We start from the raw sequence: 20,583 nt of genomic DNA, 5'->3' as shown, positions 1-20,583 counted from the left end.
ATGTTAAAATTAATGTATTTTGGAAATCTCCAAGTGTTGGTTTCATCACTAAGGCTCTTTAAGAGCCCTTTGTTTGAGACAAAGTTTAATGCAGCCAACAAAAGACAATAAGAAGAAAGGTTACATCTTGGGCTAGGATTTTTTCTTTGGCCTTGATAATAAATGGTACACTACTATTTGTATCAGTATGGCTAGATTTCCTTCCCCAAAAAACTAACATGGTCTTGTCCTTAGCATAGACTGGGAAATCCCCTGCTCTGTGGAGTCCATATGGAAACAATACTGGTTAGATCAGGATAATACTGTGGATGTGGATGGAAAGGAACAAACACCTAAATATATGCAGGTAACTGGAAATCCTTTCTTAAGCTTGTTTCTGGATCTGGTTGTTCATACCTGAAGCAGCTTTGGGTCACAGCACCCAGCAGAGTTCCCAGGCTGACAGAGGGACAGATAGCACCGCTCTTCCCCAAAAATCTTTACCTTTCCCCTACTTTGGGCACTTCACGTGATCTTAAGATAGAAATAAATCTCCTAAAGATTTCCAAGTTTCTCTGCTATATTACCAGAAAGACGGTAAAAAAATTGAAAAAAAAGACAAAAAAAAAAATTCTCACTATTTTGCCAGGAATCAGCCTACATGAATCATGAAGTTGCTCCCTTAACATAAGCTTTAACAAAAGGTAAATCTGCAACATTTTTCTGATTCCTCAATGATCCGCATTGCCACTGTTCAGCCTAGAATAAATGAAAGTAAAAATGACACTAATTCTGTCAGCAAATTCAGCCATCACATCTTGAGTAACACTCCTGGAATCTTCTTTAACTTTCATCATATTTTTTAGAGCTATGTGCAACTGTCCTCTGATTTTTTTTTTTCCTCATTTGACAAGTATTTCTCCCATCTTCTTCTCCCGTGCTTGAACATCTTCAAATGTGTAAGGTCTACATGATGCACATTTACAGTTTTGAGAGATTTCTTTTATTCATTTCACCTTTCACTTCATTCAGAATGAATCCACCTCCACCTTCATGAATCAATGTTTTATTTCCACTCATTAATGTTCAGCATTCTGTTTTTATTCTTCACTTACACTAAATTTTAATTTGAAAATATTGGATATTCTAACAGTACATTTTAGTATCTTTTCCTATCTCCATTGCTTCAGTCTTAACAATTCTAATATTTAATTTTTTAATATTTTTTATTTGTATTATAGTTCATTGTTTTCCTATTCAATCACTTTTGAGTTCTGATGCTCTTAGATATGTTAAAATCTATGTAAATTTTTAGCACTTCTTACAAACAATGCAATTGCTTGTTCACTCCTCCTTCTCAAATGTGTTAGTTTTTGTCTAGTTTTTCATCAAGGACAATTTAGATTTCTACGTCATTTTTAGCAACTTTTTGATTTTACGTGAAAATCAAAATCATATTATTATCCATTGTCATGTTTAACAAAGAAGCAATGAACAATACTTAACACTCAGTAGAGAAAAAAGAATTTCAGCAGATTCTTACCTGTAATTTTGCTTTTCATTTCCTATGTGAAATCTGTCATACTGTGAATAAGCTCGGTTTCCTTCCCAGTCCATTAATTCTATTCTTAGAGAATATTGTCTCTGACTTGTTATTGCAAAGATGAATTCATTCCCCAGCCAATGTTCACCTGATGGGCTACCAAAACCCTAGAAAAAAGTTTGCAGAAAAGTTAGATTCAATTATCTTAATTTATAGAATATTTATACAATAATAAAATCGCCATCACATTTTACCTATGCATTTTAATTACTACTCATGGAGTTTCTGCGCTCTGGTCTGATAGTCTCTCAAATGAGTCCATCAATACTTAACATGAAGGAAAACTGTGCAATTCAACTGATTTTTTGAAGACAGTGTATGTTATCAATTGAAAATCACTTCCTAATTTCAAGACATTATAGTTGGATGCTAAATTTCTATAAGGATTGCTCCAAAAGTAATGCTTCCTATTTTATTATGTTGACCCATAACATCAGAGGTAGATGTTAGTGCTACGGCAGTAGAGGTTGATCCTTCCTATCAACATCTCATTATTCTTTGTTGCCGTTTGATAGATTTATATAGCTAAGGGGAAGTCTGACAAAATGGCATCTGATACAGGGATGCACATGAAACAAAAGTTTGAAACTTCCATGAGGAAAAAAATTATACCCACTGACATTCACTGACATTCACTGATACTTGCTGAAAGTTTCTGGAGACCAAACAGTTGATGTGATCACAGTGTGGTGGTAGATGGTGAGTTTCAGCAGTGGAACAGCAACAGTAGATCATTTCCACTGGTGCTGATTTTTAGAAGCTTGGCATGCAAGATGGATTCATTGCTGTCAAAAATGCACAGCTAATGGTAGGGTGTATGTTGAAAAACAGTATTTTGTAACTGGGAATTTGCACAAACAGTGTTACTGCTCACTCTGTATCTGACATATTTTCCGTGGTAATAAATAGGAGTCATTGCTTTCAGAGAGACCTGTGTATACTCTTCAATGGCAATATTGGATATAGAGAATTACTATGACACATTTCATTTGATACTATAACTAATTATCATTAAGACAATTAAACCAAATGAAAATTCTATTGCACGTTATGACAGATTTTTATTTTATTTTTTATTTTATTTTATTTTATTTTATTTTATTTTATTTTATTTTATTTTATTTTATTTTATTTTATTTTATTTTATTTTATTTTATTTTATTTTATTTTATTTTATTTTATTTTATTTTATTTTATTTTATTTTAAAGTTACATTCATTTAGATTATATGCTGAATTGAAATTAGCCGTGAAGGAAAATTCTGACAATTCCTCCACTGTGTCTATGTGCTGCATCAGAAGGTGTCAGACCTCTGGTTTAAAATCCTCTTCTGTATATAGCATATGTAGGACAAGACCCAGTCTATGAGTGATCCCCAGTTAAACTACATGTTACCCTTATTCTCGAAAAACCCAGGGTCATATTGCCTAAGATTTTGTCTACTATAAATTCATTTTATCTTACCACGCTGAGGTGGCACAGAATATCTATATGTGTTCTGTTGCACTGAAACCTTTATTTTAAGGAGATAGCATATTTATACAGAGTAGTCAAAGCACAGCAGAGGATAATGTAATTAAAGGCACCTAACTCTTCTTACATTTTATATATATCTGGATGATCTCATTTCCAAGCTACACTATTCTTAAACATGGAGAAATAAAAGAGAAAATATAACCAGGGTTCAAACTGCACTCCTACTCATATATATTTTTTGTGCAGTAGATATTATTTAAAATTGTAATCTACTTTTGAGAGGAACTATTTCAAGGTATCTGGTTCAAGCTTATTTGTATTTCTAGAGTTAGGAAAAGTGGAAGCTGGAAAAGTGCTGATTTAATTTCATTTCAATTTCATATACTGATGCACCAGGAATGTTTTTAGAAGCCCCTTGTGAAACTGTCCTGATTAAATTAATGACTGGATGATATTCTTGCTTTAATACAAATTCACCTTCTTGTACTAAATTGCATATTCCAGACATATGAAAGAAATGTCTGCTTTTGGAGTAGACTAGACTGCAGTGAATGTCAAATATTTTCCTTTGCCATTAATTATGGGAAGTTACCTTCTCTCTGCAGTGCCCATCATAGTATTAACAGACATTATTCCCTCTCAGTTTCAAATCATAAGTTCAATATAGAAGGCTATTGTTATTTTACACTTCCTTTCCTGCACATTATTTCAATATATCCTCCTTCTTAAAGAGATGATTTTCCATTTTAGTCCCAGTGAATAATTTTTGTATTATTCTGTTGATATCTTGCTTTGAACAGAGCAATCTGCCAGTTTGAGCTCTGCTCCCTAGGCTTTCCCATGATGATTGCTCTGTCTCTCAACAACTGCTTTGATTTCATTTGCATGCATATCTGACTTCATACATACTTTCAAAAATGTAATGTCCCATTCCTCATATGTATAAACTCTGTCTGAAGCTGAGTAGTTTTCAACATTTCATATATGTTCTTTTGACCCTTTTAATCACCTCACCTTATCTCTCTGCCCTATGGCTCTCACACATGTTGACTCCTGTCACAGAAACATTGGCAATGACCTACTGGAGCAGCCTCAGCCAGTCTCTGACAACCTACTTTGTCCATGGTTATTGCTGCTTGTCTGAGAGGAAGGGAAAACATACTCTGCAGGGCTACTCAGCAGGCAGTTTTTTCCCCTAAAATCCAGTAGTCAGAAGTTCTTTTATCACAGGAGCTTAGGTGTCTATATACCAGTCAAAATATGTGACATTGATATCTATGTGGTTTCTTATTCTAGAAAATACATATCATTATTTTTAACAGGTCTCCCCCTTTAAAAGAAGATTTTCATCAAATTCTTTCTCCCATTTTCCCACTGCTGGCAAGCAGTAGGGGCCCTCCTTTGAACTGTGGCTCTACTGAGTTATATTTGTCTTATCTTATTTAAATTACAGCTTATTCAGGATGTAATACATGTGGCTTTTTAACATTGTGTTCCCATATGTGTTCTATATAAACTCCAGACACCATATATAATTATTCTGAAAATAACAATTTTTCTTCTTCACATTTACACTTCCTTCTCCTTTTTCACGTGTTATTAGACTAAGATGAAAATCTATCACTAAGTGGTTTGCTCTCCTGACCAGAGGAAATGAAGTTGCAGCACGGTATGAGGGAAAATGTTAATGGTGGAAAAATGTTATGGGGAAAGTCTCTGCATTAACTACATTAGAGAGAACTACTTCATTGAAAATTGGAATAGAAATGACTAGGCTAAAAATGATTTGAGTTTCATATGTACTGCTGAATCTCTTAAGTGATATTTCTTTTAATTGGAAAACAGAATTCTTGGAAATAATTTCCATTGACAATTAAAGGTTTTTTTGTCACTATATACTCAAACAGATCTCTTGAAATGACCTGATTAAAAAAAAAAACAAAAACAAAAACAAAAAAAAATGTATTTTTTTTATTATCGTCCCTTTATCATGAGACTCTTCTTTTAAATTAAACTGCTGCTATGAAATAACACCAAAGAAGCAAGCAGAACAAAAAAAATACCTCTGGAGAAAGGAATACTCCTAAGGATGGGTATTGTATTTTATTAAGCACTTAAAATGGTTGGAAATCAAACAAATAAACAAACAGGTAATCAGAGCTTTCTTAGATTTAAATCAGACACTAGTCTGATTTAACTTTTAGTTTGCATTCCTACTCTGAGTCTGGCAGAGAAAATGATAGTAAAAAAAGATCATAGAAGGCTCTTTTGATTATACCTCAGTGTCTTTTAGCCCTCAAAAATAGTTCTTAATTTTATCTTCAAACGCAAAATCTTTTTTTTTCTTCAGCCAGAAGACTTAAGGAAACAAACTTGTGTGCTTGTGATGCACACCTGTATGCTATTTTATGAATTGCCTCTGGAACAGTTCTGAGAATGGAATATACATCTCACAAACATGAAGTTCAACAGAGTTTCAGGAGAACTGCTGCTGGGTGATGAAGCAGCTCAGAAGTTACCCTTTCCATCTGCCTATCAGCAGGAGCAAACCAGCCAGCCAAATGCAGATATTCAACATGTATTGCCTTCAAGGGATTCTTACATCTGGGAGAGATTTGACAAAGATTACAAGGGAACTCAAGCTATTGCCACAGCAAATTTTAGAAAATATTTGGTAGAAATTCAGGGGGATTTTTAGTTATGAGAAGGGACTTCTATAAGAGACAAAATTCCACAGAAACAAACCTCATTAGGTTTGCAGTTCATGAGTTGATTCAGTAATTGTTTAGTAATAAAGTCAAGCATTTTAGTTAACAGGAAAGTTATGCACATACTGATGTTTAACTCTGTGCCAAGTGATAAGATGCTTTCAGCCTTGCCTAAAAACCATGTTTATCAACTTATATGGGCAAAAGTTGTTTATCTCAGACCCAAATCTATTATTAAATGTGTTTGTCTTCCTTCACCTACTGTCAACATTCTTGTTTTTCTGTATTGAGATGACTGTAACAAATACTTCACGTTAAGTTCGTACTCAGAAACAATGAAGTAGAACAGGTGTTCCAAGTCATCCTTAGCCATAAATCTAGTAGAAGAAACATCTGTATTTCACGAATGTGTTTGTATTTAACTATAATTATTTTTGAAACTCAATGGAGTTTCAGTACTGTTCCAAAATTGCATTTAAAGTCACTAAGAGATACAATGTTGTCATTAACTTTTTGTATTTCATTCATTACATGTTTCCAAGTACAGGGGTTAATTCCTTAAACTTTATATTTTACTGCAAAACACTCTCATTTTCTTTTTCCCTTGAAATTTGCATAAGGTTTTGGGATAACTGGTAAACTGGACACTTCAGTTTCCCAAAAGAGTGGTTATTGTAACAGGAGAAGGTCAGAAACTTTCAAAAGTTTTCAGAACTCTCCTACATTTTCCTCATTAGCACTCTATAGAAATCAGGAAAATGCTTGCACTCCCTAATGTGTTTTCTTAACTGCTCAATACTAGCCACAGGTAGGATATACAAATCTTTGCTCTGACTTATCATAAATTATTTTTACATTTCATTTTATTTTTCACAAATTGGAAATATTTATATTTTTGCAGCTGTTGAAAACTGCATTATGAATGTATTTTGGCCAACTTTCACCTGAAGTTAGAAAAAAAAGATGTCTAATCACTCTCAGCTAGTGGTTTTGTTATCAAGGAATAATCTTGTGATGTTTTGTATTATGCTTAGAATGGTTCTTGCAGACATGTTAACACAACTTATTTTCAGAGCAATATGTATATGTACTAGGATGAAGCAAAGGAGTCTTTGTTCTTTACGACTACAGCTATATCATAGAATTGTGTATGTTTTGACACAGTGCCCAACTGTTTTATACATATTAAAAATAATAAATAAGAATGTGTAGTCTTTTTATATTCATTAACACATAGAATAAAAAATAATAAAAGCATATTTTATAATTATTCTAGATGACTTCCATGTTCTACATCACCTCATTTCCAATTGCATAATGATTAACAAAGACAAAAAGCAGACAGGAGTACAAAGAAATTTAATTCAATACTGATTTCAAAAATGACCTGAAGAATTTAAGAAGTTGATACTTATTCAAAAATAATAAGTAGGGTGCAAATGACTTTTATTAGGTTTGGCAAATGCTGTGGAGTATTCTGCTTAAATCATCTTACTCCAAGTTTATTAAAAAATTATCTCTCTTACTTTATTTATTTTGTCTGATAATGTTCATAGGAAGCTTTGACTTTTTAGAGACAAAATAAAATTGAAACCAGACACAGTCAATATATTCCATGGGTTCATCTCCTGTCAGACAATTCACTGAATAAAGCAGATAATAATTCAGTGTTTTATAACAGCAGTGTCTTCCCAGAAGCCATAAAAAATATTCAGCTCATTTTTCCTTAACTGAGGATGTGGCTTGAATTTTGTTTACGAAGATAATTTCTTTTAAGTTCAGCATGATTTTTCATTTCCATCAAGTCAGATTATTCATTGTATATTTATTTTGGAATAAACATATGCCCTATAGAAATGGCTTAAACTTCTATGAAATAACCAGTGTGTTAAATAATGTTATCTTAGAAATGCATTAAACTAATAATAAATATTTGTAATCACCTTTATGAAATACTACTGAATGCTCTGTGCCATTTTTCAAAAATATGTTAGGGTGGAACTCCAAGGTACCTTTTCCAAAGATTAAATGAAAAGTTACTTTCTAACTATGTACAGAACTAAATGTATGTACAAGTATTCCCCATTTGAAGTATTTCTCACAATCTGGTTCTCTCTGTATTTCTCCCCTGCAAGCATTAGGCTTACAGGTTGTTCTTCTCTGTCTTACTGAAGCTTCAGTGGGACACTAAAAATTGGCAGAGAGTAGAAGATTACTACCAGAGTCAGATAATTATAACACTGATTTGACATGAATTCCAAGATTAAGGGCTGATTCAGTGAGTCCCAAATGGAACAGATCATGCAGGAGATGTATATCCCTCAAAATAGAACTGTTCTGTGATGAGAGCATGCAACATTCATTTGGAAGACAGCAGAGCAGGTACCTAAGGATCTCTCTCCCTTACTTAAAAACAAACAAAATCTCTCAAAATATCCTCTGGATCTTGTAAAATATCATGCCCACCTTTTGCTTAGAAAGTTTGTTCAATAAGCATTAAAGACTATGTTCAGTATAGCATAGTTAAAATGTAACTACTCAATACTATGTTAAATTTTTCATCAGGAAATGTTCCAAAAAATAAAGATGCTTTCTTGTGTGGTAGCATCTCCATTACCATTACCATATATTCCACTTGCTTGAAGTAAAGACATTTTTCAGATGCAGACTGTTTATAACTCATGACTTTGAAATGTACTATTTGTAGGAAATGTATTTGTGCCTATATGTTATGAAATTATTTGTGTCTTAACTGTGTCTTTTTAATCCCCTTGCATTCCACTCTTGTGAACTTATCCATTTAACAAATGACACCACCCAACTCATCTTGATGTTTTTTTGTTGTCCTCTGTCTTTTCTGAGGATGTATATTCCCTAATTTTTTCTTTCTTTCAGATCTATTCTTGTTCTGAAGAAGTAAAGTCTTCGGGGAGAACCTATAGCTCTCTACAATTACCTGAAAGGAAGTTATGGCAAGGTGGAGGTGGTATTTTCTCCCAGGTAACTAGCAATAGAATGAGAGGTAGTGGACTCAAGCTGTGCAAAGGGAGGTTCAGGTTGCATATTTGAAAAAAATTTTGCTTTGAATGAATGGTCAAGCATTGGAACATACTTACAGAGAAGTGAGGGATTCACTGTCTCTGCAGATGTAAAAAAACATGGCAATGTGGCACTGAGGGGCATGGGTTAGGGGGCCTGGTGGTGGTGGATTGACAGTTGCAATTGATTATTTTAGTGGTCTTTTCCATCTTTAATGATTCTATGACCCTATGATTCTCAAAACCTTCATTTTATTTTATTTTCACAGTATCACAGTATCGTGCGAGTTGGAAGGGACTTTAGAGATCATTGAGTCCAACTCCCGGGATTCGAGCCTTTCTGTGTAGCAGAGCAGCATTTCTGCCACTTGCGCCACAGGGGGGATTCGAACCCGGGCCTCTGGTGTTGCAAGCAGTATCTTATACCACTGCGCCACTGGAGGCACACCAGTGTGTGTTTATTTTATTTTATTTTATTTTATTTTATTTTATTTTATTTTATTTTATTTTATTTTATTTTATTTTATTTTATTTTATTTTATTTTATTTTATTTTATTTATTTATTTTCAGGAAGAATCATTCTTGCACTGCAGTGTAATTTGTATAGTTCTTCACATTACTATCAGGGAAAAAATTGAATCTGTTCCTGAAGAAGTTATAAGATATGCCTCCAACTAGACAGATGGATAGACAGATACAAGATAGATAGAAAGATGCATAGATTAGACAGTTAGTCTAATTGGAACCAGCCATTCTTCTCTTGAGATCTGTTTTACTAAGCCACAAAAGGAAGGGGAACCTGATGTGAAGACTGCTTATAACAGCAATCAGACAAAAACTCTGCTCAGATGAAAAACTGCTCAGGTAAGCTATTTTTTATTTTTATTTTTTTAAAGACATTCTCTTTCCAGAACTTAACTCTAATTCCCACTTCAAACAAGGAAATACAACAAATGGCAGAAACCTGCTTTAGGATGATCCTAGCTGCTCTTGTTAAAGAAATTATCTGATATTTATCTTTAAATATAGATAAGATACAAATAGTAATGTAAAAAATCTGTTTCAAGACATGAAAGAGAAGATACAGTAAATGCTAATAAGAAAAGGACAGGAGTCTGAATTCAAATGACTTCCTCAGAATTTCTTCAAATGTATATATTTGAATGTATAAAACTGATATGGTCTATAAAAGTTTGTATTCAAAAATGAGTTCTTAAGAGCAAAGGCACAAGTTACACTGAATAGCATATGACTGATGCAAAAAAAATGAACAGATAAGAACTTACGCCAAGAAGAAAGAAGATAACAGAATAAATCTGCACAAGGCTTTTATTTGTCAGGTACTGATTTAGATACCAAAGAAAGTTTAACTTTGTTTTCCAGAGTGGAGATTGGATATGAGTGAAAATGGAGCTAAAAGAACAAGGAGAAGTTTGTAGCACTGTTATCACTAAATTTGTGGTGATTAAAGTATGGAATGAGTTGTGTATTCCCTACTTTTGAAATATTTATGGATGCTTTATCTCTCTATTGATCTGTTTCGTGTGTTTATGGCTGTGGAATACACTGAACAGGAACTGAATTTCATAAACCCTTGAGGCATCTGTGTGAAACTGAGTCAAAGACAGTGATTACCTCAAGATTTTTCAGCAGGATGAATCAGTGGTAACTGGGTAACTCCTGTAACCAACAGTGCTGTCAAGCACCTTTGCAGAGAACTTCCCATGTAAATCCTTTCAGAGCTACTTGTCATAAGGATCTCAAGTTAGGGTTGGAGAAAATATGCAAAGATCTCATAAAATGAATAGAACCAGAAACTTGTGAAGGTGATAGTAGCCTGAGACTCTTGAAAAACTTGAAGCTGTCATTCAGTATTTTCTTGTAACAAATCTTTACCTGTTTCTGAGATTCTTTTCCCACAGGAACAAAATGCACTGAAGGTAAAAGAATCCCCAGAGATTTATTATTGCTGTTACATTATCATGATAATGCTTATTTCTGTTAGATTAGATACCCTAGTGAGATACAAGCACAAGAAGAATGTCCTAGAAAATCTAGAAACTACATCTGAGCACGTCTTAAGAACAACTGTATCTCCTACCACAGCACCTGGTTTTCATTGGAAGAAAGAATAAGTAGATGTTTCAGAAAGGAGCTGTGAAGTGATTAAGTCAGCATTATTCTTACGCTGAAGCTCAAACTACATCACATTACAGTAATCTCCAGTTTCTTCTACAAACTTCAATTGTCCAACATATGCTGGGATAAGATAACCACAGCTAGAGGCCTTTGGTAGTTACTTTGGTGGAAGCAGAGATAAAGCTATATACCAACTGTTTTCATGATTCATAGGACGTTTACCAGTAAAGTCTGAAACAGATACTACAAAAGTGAGCTATCTACTAGAAGATTATAGTACCCACAAAGAAAATGAAAATGAATTCAGCTTGCTTAAACTAGAGAAAACACCCATAATCCAATCCTGAACAGGCTCATACCATTGTAATGGAAGTTTTTTGTTGTTGTTGTTGTTGTTTGTTTGTTTTTCTTTTGTTTTGTTTTGTTTTAAAAAAAGGAGTGGTCTATGAAAAAGCAAACAAGGAAAGATCAGAGTAAATTTTGATAATTCACATGGTGTGCATAAATTAAAACAAAACATATGTAAAGAGCAAGTTAGATTGCACACACAAATTCTAATTTTTTCATAAGTAAGAATGGTATAATCTTAAAATCTCTGGTTCATCCTCCCAGAATGATGTTTTTTATTTTATTTGACTTGAAATGAAAATAATATAGAATAGTTTTCAAATTTTCTGCTAAATTAAAACTCCAAAAAGCCTGATTTTCTATTTCTATGATTTCTAAAAAAATGTGTCCAATTTATAAAATCAATTAAAAAATATCTGTCATTTCAATATTAATTTTATTTCACGTATATTAAGTGACAGATTATATCATCTGCTAATCCATTGTAGGCAAGATCTGATATCATGAACCTAAATGGTTAATTTTTCCCTAAAATTTACATTTTCTAGTAGTATAAAAATACTGAAGAGTCCTTAGAATCCAAAATGATATTTTGTTAAATAAGCTGGCATTCCTTTTATTTACCTATTTATTTTGAGTTTAATTTCTTCAACAGAACTTTTCCACATTTAAATTATTACTGACTGTATCTTATTTTCTTTTTTAAGCATTTCAAATATTCTTTCCATATAGTACCTTTTGAAAACTGCTGGAAAAAAAGATTTTCCTCTTCCAAGTTTGTAATGTAGCTCTGAAAACCTCACTGAGAATGTCTCAGAAATGAAATCCAGTTCTCAGGGATTCAGAGAACGAAACTCCACAAAGAAGTTTGAAAGTTTGATCAGGGAATGAGTGAGAACCTTGGAAATTATTTAGACTGGAGTAATTTTTCTTTCTCTCTCTCTCTCTCTCTTTTTTTTTTTTTTTTTTTTTTTGGCTATTTTTGGGAAAATAACCAGCTAATGTAATGTTATCTGTAATTTGGTAAGTTATTTATTGTCCTTTAATTCTATTTAAAGTATCAACGTTTCCAGTACATTGTCTTAATTGGCAGAGGTGTTATGTGGCTTGGGATAAACCCCAGTAAAATTCTTCATTTCTATCTGAGAAGCTCCAAATTCTGAAGGAGTTCCCCTTAGTTGAAGGCATCCATACATTAGGAATATCAGCACATCCTCATTATCCGTCAGTGTGACAGCAGTTCCTAACTTACTAATAGGCAGACAAGACAGTAACGTTCTTTTCTATGTATGCCTGGACGTCATTTCATTTTAATCTCAGTATCTGAACTGACAGAAACCCTAATTCATACAAAATAATACTCAGCTCACTGGGTAAAAAAAATAATATTATGACTTTAAATAGTAACAGGCATGAAAAAGGTAGTTCATAAAAGACTACCTGACATCACACCATTATAAGACTTGCTTAAGACAATGTGAAGTACTATTTGAAATCTCTTTCCTATGAATGTAGATCTTTTCCACATTTTTTACTTTACCATTTTGTATTCTTTCCAGCCCTTCTGGAAATCCAGACTCCCATCTTCTCGGTGCTGTATAACTGTCCATCCTCCTCCATTGATGTCCATATTACAAAAGACCTGTGAAGTAACAAAAACGTAGAGATACTCGCATTGGATCCTGTCATTTTAGAGGTGGAAAATGTAAATAATGGAATTATGGGAGCCTGTTTCCTATGGACTCATGCTTTACGCCTTTGATGGCATGCTTAGACCCCATATATGTTGAGTGTAATTTGCTTAGTAAAGTCCTATGTTCATTCAGAAAATTAACCAATTAAAAAGGATATTTATTTTTTATTCATTTTTCTCTCTTTTTATTCTGCCTTCTTTAAAAAAAAATAGTAGATACATTATGAAATATTACAAATACTACTTATAAACTTTTTTTTCTTGGCATGTAGTGATAACATTCATTATTTTATGATATAATTTTAAGATACAACTAAATTTCTCAATAATGATTGAAGCAAATTTTCCTGATTTTCATTCCTAAGTACTCATGTACCCCATAGTGGCACTGCAGCTCTCCTGATTTCCACTTGACTGTAAGTTTGATAGTTACATTTCCTTTCTTATTAAGAAAGATGTTAATATGTGAGAAAGTGGAAGAGGTACTACCTATCAGTTTAGCTTTTGACATTCACATTAACAAGACAGCACTGGAGAGTAACTTAGATCTTTAAGTTGCTTTGCCAAGTCAAAGGTTAAAATCCAAATCATAATATCTCTCATTTGATGGAGAACCATATTCCACTCTCAGCAAAACAATTTAAATATTTCCTCCTCATAACCATTGTCACAGTAATCCTGTGCAAGTACTTTTGTTTTAATTTGCTTCAGGCATGACAAGTGAAGACCCTGTGTAGGTACTGAAAGGAAACAGAATACTGAGCAGTACAAATATGTGAACTTCATTTAGGTTAACCACAAGAAAACCCACAAATTTGTACAAATATTTTGGCCCTATTCTTTGTTCAGGGAAGATGGTGAGAGTCAAAACATTTATCTACAAGATTTAATTTCTTAATCTGATTTACAGTGAGGATTTCTAAATGATGGATTCACTTTCCTTGCAAGTCATGTAAAGCTCCCATGAATCCGTGCCAATTTCTAAAGCATTAAATCCTCATCTGTACTAAGACTACTCATTTTAAAGACACACACACAATCACACACACACAAAAAAAAATGCAAGTCTTTTTATTCTCAAATAGAATAAAATGCCTATTAAAATACTTGAATATTTTCTATATAATATAGCAGGTTAAAGGAGAAAACTGCGGAGTGAAAGAAAGATTTACAGCAGCTGTCATTGTGTGGTCTGGCACTTTCTAGAGTGGTAGACACAAACACCTGCCGCACTAACAGGAGTGCCAAGATTCTTGTAGATGTTTGCTGTGCACAGTTCTAGCCAACAAATGTCCTAGACTTGCTTCTGTCCCAGGCAAGGTCAGAGCACTCAATCATGAAACAACTTTTAGCATGTTCTGATGTTTAATCCTCTACCAAATAAAGAAATGAATGAAGAAAAGTGACTTTGAATTTTTATGCATCTCTACATTCTGAGTTTATCAACAAAATGAACCTGGTTTAAATTAAAAGGATATTCAGAACATTTCACTACTGCCCTCTTTAAAGGCATGAGTAAAAATACCCAAGCTATTAAAAGGCATATATCGAATTATTTGTACATAATTCACAGTTATGAATTAAATTATTTTTTTAAAAAAATGTCTAATAATAATGTAGAGGCCAGTGCAATTCTACTGTAAACAAACCTAGTGAGATTACCTCATACTGTACTTTAAAGTGCTTCCACCCTAAGACTTAAGAAATTTACACTGTAGATTTGCAGCAACAAGCTCAAGATCAGCCATTTGAGATTCAGAGAATGTCTCTCTGATTCAGAAACCAAACCTGGAGGTAACCAAGCATGAACCACAGACTCCACAGTGCACTCAGCATGCACATAGTTGAGGAGTTAAAGTTCTGACAGATATAATCAGAAAGGTCATCAAGCCAGTAGAAAGTCCACAGGCAGAAAGCAGAGCAGAGGGGTGAAGACAGAATTCATGGCAGTGCAGATTTTTTTGCAAAGTTCTAAACGCACAGATACACAGACCCCGTTAGCATTTAACATGACATTTTCAGTACAGTGCACACAGAAGTTTATAGAAGTCATCTTTGTGATGACTTTGGGTGATGTTAGGGTGGAGTTATACAGTGAAGCATGGCAGGACATGGAGATACTGCCCTTGGCTTTCTCCAGCTCCTGTAACAGCATTGCCCTTTTGTCCTCATCAGGCTCTCTTCCCCCAGTAGCTGACCCTACCTGTGTACAGCCCTGAAAGGACTCTTGCCTTTGCTGTCAGTATGGCCAAGGAAGAATTGTTTATCAATACCATCAAGCACTGCACACACACACACACACGCACGCATGCACACCAAAGTAAGCCAATTAATAAGCTTCATATTTCAAGGCAAACCTTTTCCCATCTTAAAAATATGGAATACTATTTAGATTCTTTTCATCAGAAAGGAATAATGTATTCTTCACATAGTATTGCGAAACATTTTAAGCCAGTGAACTGTTGAAGCTAGAGGCATGAAAGAAAAATTGCAAGCTGTTTTTTTAAGCGTATAAAAATGAGGCATATGAATGTTATGGAGCTGTAAGCATGAAGGACAATTTTCTATGAATATAGGAAGGTATAAAGAGCAAAATTATTAGAACAGACAGTAACATTTGAATAGATGATGAAGGAGCTTTTGCTATTTGATGTCAGGATGCAAGTACCCCTTATGAAATACACAATGTAACAAAAGCCTACTTTTGTATCCTAAAGTATAAAATTGCCATAAATGAAGCAATTACCAGGGGCTGCAGGTATTACAGAAGGCAACAATCTTAGGCCACTTAAGAAATGTAGGAACTGTGCATTGCTGTTTTGGTAATCCAGATAACTGACCCTGCTTTAAACAAACAGGTACATCCCCATAGAATTGCTATCAGAATATTGGCTTGGATTGCAGAGCAATCTAACCATGTCTGTGTGGCACTGTCTCTAGGCTTATTAGTCCTGCCACGGTGATGCGCTGATCTGATTTTGAAGTGATCTCAGCTGGAGTTGATTCAGCTATTTCTGCACAGCACTACCTTGCAGACTGTTAAAACAACCTTAATTTCTGAAAAAAAATAAAAAAATAATAATAAAAAAAATCTGTTAAAACAATTAGACTCTCACTTGACTAACTTGAACATGCCTAGGATCAGCTCTTACTGTGTTATCACTAGGGCATAACAGAAACAGGTGCTAGCAGAAATTCCTTAACACACACACACACACACACACAAACACACATTGCCACACGTTCTTACTAAAAAGGAAGCCTCCAAGAAAAAATAAAAATAAAAAGATAAAATACAATAACACAATGATACTAGCTGGGCTACCTGTATGGGTTGATAGCAGTGTCTGCAAACAGTGATAGAAGCATGAACACAGAGTAACTTCCATAGTGGCATTGCACATGTATTTTCAGTGCAGTGTGCTTGGGGTAAATATACCAGGAGCATCAGTGCTACAGTGATTTCAGATAGTTACAGTTTTTCATTGCAGTTCAGATTCAGGAACTTTAATAAGGCTAAGTAAATCCAGTTTGTACAAACAATTCTGACTTTGGTGTAACATCTCTGTTTGAGTTGAACAGCTTCTATGGAACTGCTGTTGATCTTTTCCTGTTCAGTAACGCTTAAAGATGCCTCTACATTTCATATAATGTCTATTCATATTCATCAGAGTTTTACTGGCCTTTGCCCAAAGCACTCTCCCACTCCAATTGTAATCATGCTTTAATGAATACTAATACCACAGTAAACCATAATGTGTTGACATCCAGAGGCTTCCAAAGGCTGTCCAAAGCCAAATTCATGTTAGAAATATATTTAACATATTTTAGTACCATTGTAAAGTACCTATAAAGAGTACATTAGTAATATTTATACTGTGTTATTCTGTTCTCAGGGTCACTATTTTACTGCAGTAAGAATAAGATAACAGAAAGATAGAGTTTCCTTCCTTCTGTCCAACCCTTTCACTGGACAACACTCTACTTTTCTCTGGCAGGTAATCAGCCAGTAGCCATGGTGGGGCTGCTCTGAGTAGTGCCCTGTCAGAGGGACAAACCAGCCTTTCTCCCTGTGTAAATTATCATTAGACTATTTGTTCACTTTCCTAGCTTCAGCTGGCTCACTTTAGCCACAAAATCATTCTAGAAAAAGCCTCTTATAGACTAATGTTTCATTTTCATCCAAAAAGCTCCCAAAGATCTCTTCAGAGGACAAGAAAATACAAGATTCATCATTTCAAACAGTGATGATATTATTGTTTTCTCTGCAGTCAAATATATTCTTCCTTCCTACATACAAGAAAAGTATGATTTTTGTAAATCTTTATTTTTAAATTCATTAATTCTTCTGTTTCTTTTTCTGCTACTACATCATCTCCTCATCAGCTTCCTTATTACAGCATTTTATGAAAGAAAATAATATAATAGAAGAAAACAATAATTTTATAATAGAAAATAATAATCTTCTATGCCTCACTGCAGACTTATTTGTGGCTGTAGAGGGATTCAACTGAACTTGCTGAGTGGGAGGAAGTGAGTCAGCTCTTGAGTGTATTTGGACTTTGTGAGGGATTCTCTGTCAGTGAGAAAGAAGAATGTCTGAAATAATACACTTTACCATTTTCTTCATTCTATTGTTTTTTTTTTTTTTCAAGTCTGAATATAACCAGGTTTATTTGTTTTGGTGCAATAGTTTGAAGAATGAGAACTTCCATAAAGGCTCCAAATGCTCCTTTTAAGGTTAGGGGAACTTCCCACTAACAAAAATGAAAATAAATCATATATTTTCCTTACCTTTTTAGGATCTGACACATTGTTAATATAAATAGTGTAGACACCACTTTTGTTAAAACCAGATTGGTACACATCTGCACAGTCTCTGAAAGGCTTCTCTTCCTCCTTCTTCGCATTCTTAAGTAAAACTGCAAAGCAGAGAAAAATACAGTAGTACAAGTTACAACAGTAATATTAAGCATTTTGTATATGAAAGAGACTCTTGCACTTTGTATTCACTTTAAACATTGACAGTAATAATTATTCTGTGGTCCCTAGTAATTCTGCTAAAGAGCTATTATGAAACTGTCAGACAGATGGCAGAGGAGGCACCAGCAGAAATATGTTATGATGAAAATAGCTATACAAAGCATCCGGTCTACAGAGAGATGAGAACAGCACTTTTGAGAGCAAAGGACTGTGCAGCTGCAGGTGTTGTGCCTGAATAAAGCTGTGCCTGGGAGGTTGTCAAAGAACACTACAGCAACAGCATGCGGAGGTGGACAAACTTGTTCAGTGCTGTGATGCAAGACAGACTTTACCTGAGAGAGCAATACAAAATCTGGAAGGAGAGAGACTATGCCTTTTCTCAATGATGCACTGCCTTTTGAGTGGCCTTAGGGCTTACAGCAAGGGAGTTATTTGCTTAAGTTTGCTTTTTTAGGGGTAGAGAATGATTTCATGAGTTTTACACCTGTGTAAAGGTTGCTAGACACAGCATAGAGGAAAAAAAGAAAAAAGGGTGCTCCTGAAGTAAATTATTTAGAGTCATGTTCAGTCTTCTTATGACTCAGAAGAGGAAAACAATTAATATTGGAACACTGGTGCAGATCTTGACCTTGCATATCACAGATCACTTATGAGGGTTGCCTCAAAAGTAATGCCTCTTATTTTATTATGCTGGCCCCCAACATCAGAGGCAAATGATGGTGCTACGACAGTTGAGGTTGGACCTTCCCACCATTCCATTACACTTTGTTGCCACGTGACAGATGGCAGCAGAGGGGCAATCTTACATGGAAGTCTGCTTGGAGAAAAGGTTGAACTCCTCCACGTGAAAAGATTGTACCCACTGACATTCACTGATACTTGCTGAACATTTATGGAGACCAAACAGTGGATGTGAGCATAGTGAGGCAGTAGGTGGTGTGTTTCAGCAGCAGTGACAGCAGGTCACTTCTGTTGGTGCATGCTTACAAGTGCAGTATGCAGGCTAGCAAAAATTAATCACTCTGCCATAATAAATAGCCAATGGTGGTGACTATACTGAAAAAGAGTGTATTGCATCTGAGAATTTGCTCTATTAAACAGTGCTATTGTACTCTTTGTATCTGTTGTAGTTTCCATGGTAATAAATAGGAAGCATCACTTTCTGAGTGAACTAAGTATGCAGTCTAGGCTGAGAATTCAGGAGGGAATGTATGAGGATCCCAGTTTTGAAGAGCCAGGAGATTCCCTGTAGAAGAAGTGTCATCTGAGAGCGTTCCCTTCACTTTCACAAACAAAAGTAGTCCAACCCCACATGATACTGAAGAATATGATTTCTTTCCAACAACGCATACTTTAAGCACATCAGTATTCCCATAGAAATCCATCTGTCTACTCAGAATCTTAAACATGTGCATAAGTTCTGTGTGTCGCTCAGCGCTCAGGCCAGCACTTCATTAATCCCTTCAACAAGGAAACAACATTTAAGTCCTTCAGACACACTCATTGTCTGGTGACACACATTTTTTTTTTTTTTTTTTTTTTTTTTTTTTTTTTTTTTCATTTCTTTTGCTTGAAAATCTGAGTTGTAGATAGAAAAAGTATTGTGTCTTATCCACTCTCATTGAAGTAGTCCATACTGTAAATATGGCACATAATGATAATGGTGTACAAAAGAGCAAGTCTTGCACAGTGTGTGGGACAATCTGGGCCTTAAAAGAGTTTGCTTTGCAGCTTGATACACTAACCCATCTCTGAACACTTCAAAGCAATATTTTAGCATAATGAATTTTTGCAAGATTAATAGTCATTTATATCATTAAAGAGATGCAGAAAGTGAAGAAGAAAAATGTCAAGTGTTTTGCCCCAGTGGTTTTGTGAAAAGGGAAAAATGCGTTAAAAAAATAGAAATCCAGACTTGAATCATAAGATAATCCTACTCTCTAGGTACAGACACCACAAAAATCCTCTTTCCCTTTCTGTGCACATGTTGTGCTTACTGTTTTCTTTGAACATCATCAACAGAAATAAAACTAGGTTCAGGAACTTCCATGTGAACTGCATTTGGAAAACTGACTACTTTGTAACTGGGAAAAGAAAGGCAGTGCTGGCGATGGTGATAGGTGACACTTCCCTGTGAGATGGGGCCCTCAGCAAGGCACACAGAACAGTGTCAGGTTTTAAATAAAACATAGAAGTGAGGCTTTCATGACTCGTGTTAATTAAAGATTTCACAGTACTTTTCTGTATGCTGATGGTGTTAGCATCAGCAGCCAAAGTCCAGCTTGAATAATTACTTGGGGTTTGAGCCAAATCCCAGAGGAGTTAAAGTAAAGCCTCTCATTGATTTCAAGGGGCTTTAGATTAAATCCATTCTTCCCAGCCTGAATTTCTCTAATACTGGTGTTTCAACTGCAGACATTGGTTTCTCCTGTCTAAAAAATGTATTTTGTTGTACAGAGGCAGGGTCTTCATTTCCTTCAGTTTTAACTACTTATATTTTAATATGTACAATATATGTAGAAGGGTCATGTTACCTCTATTTCACCATAATATGCATGTTGGAAAACACTTAAGAGTCACTCAGGGATACTAAGATTTGAATTTGGTTCCTTTTT

General features: G+C 34.6%; 1 protein-coding gene across 1 annotated transcript in view; it reads right to left on the bottom strand.

Annotated features, from left to right (window-relative positions):
- The window catches only part of ANGPT1 (angiopoietin 1), a 152,129-nt gene that overhangs the window by 34,099 nt on the left and 97,447 nt on the right, over positions 1 to 20,583 (bottom strand). The window contains exons 5-7 of the mRNA XM_072329227.1: positions 17,780 to 17,907; positions 12,833 to 12,934; positions 1,523 to 1,689 (exon numbers count right to left, since the gene is read on the bottom strand). Coding sequence (XP_072185328.1) covers positions 1,523 to 1,689; positions 12,833 to 12,934; positions 17,780 to 17,907 — 397 coding nt within the window. The remainder of the gene's footprint in view (positions 1 to 1,522; positions 1,690 to 12,832; positions 12,935 to 17,779; positions 17,908 to 20,583) is intronic.

This window comes from Excalfactoria chinensis, chromosome 2, assembly GCF_039878825.1.
Source record: "Excalfactoria chinensis isolate bCotChi1 chromosome 2, bCotChi1.hap2, whole genome shotgun sequence".
Classification (NCBI taxonomy): domain Eukaryota; kingdom Metazoa; phylum Chordata; class Aves; order Galliformes; family Phasianidae; genus Excalfactoria; species Excalfactoria chinensis.
The sequence above is the reverse complement of the archived record's forward strand: the minus strand, read 5'-3'. Positions and strand labels throughout refer to the sequence as shown.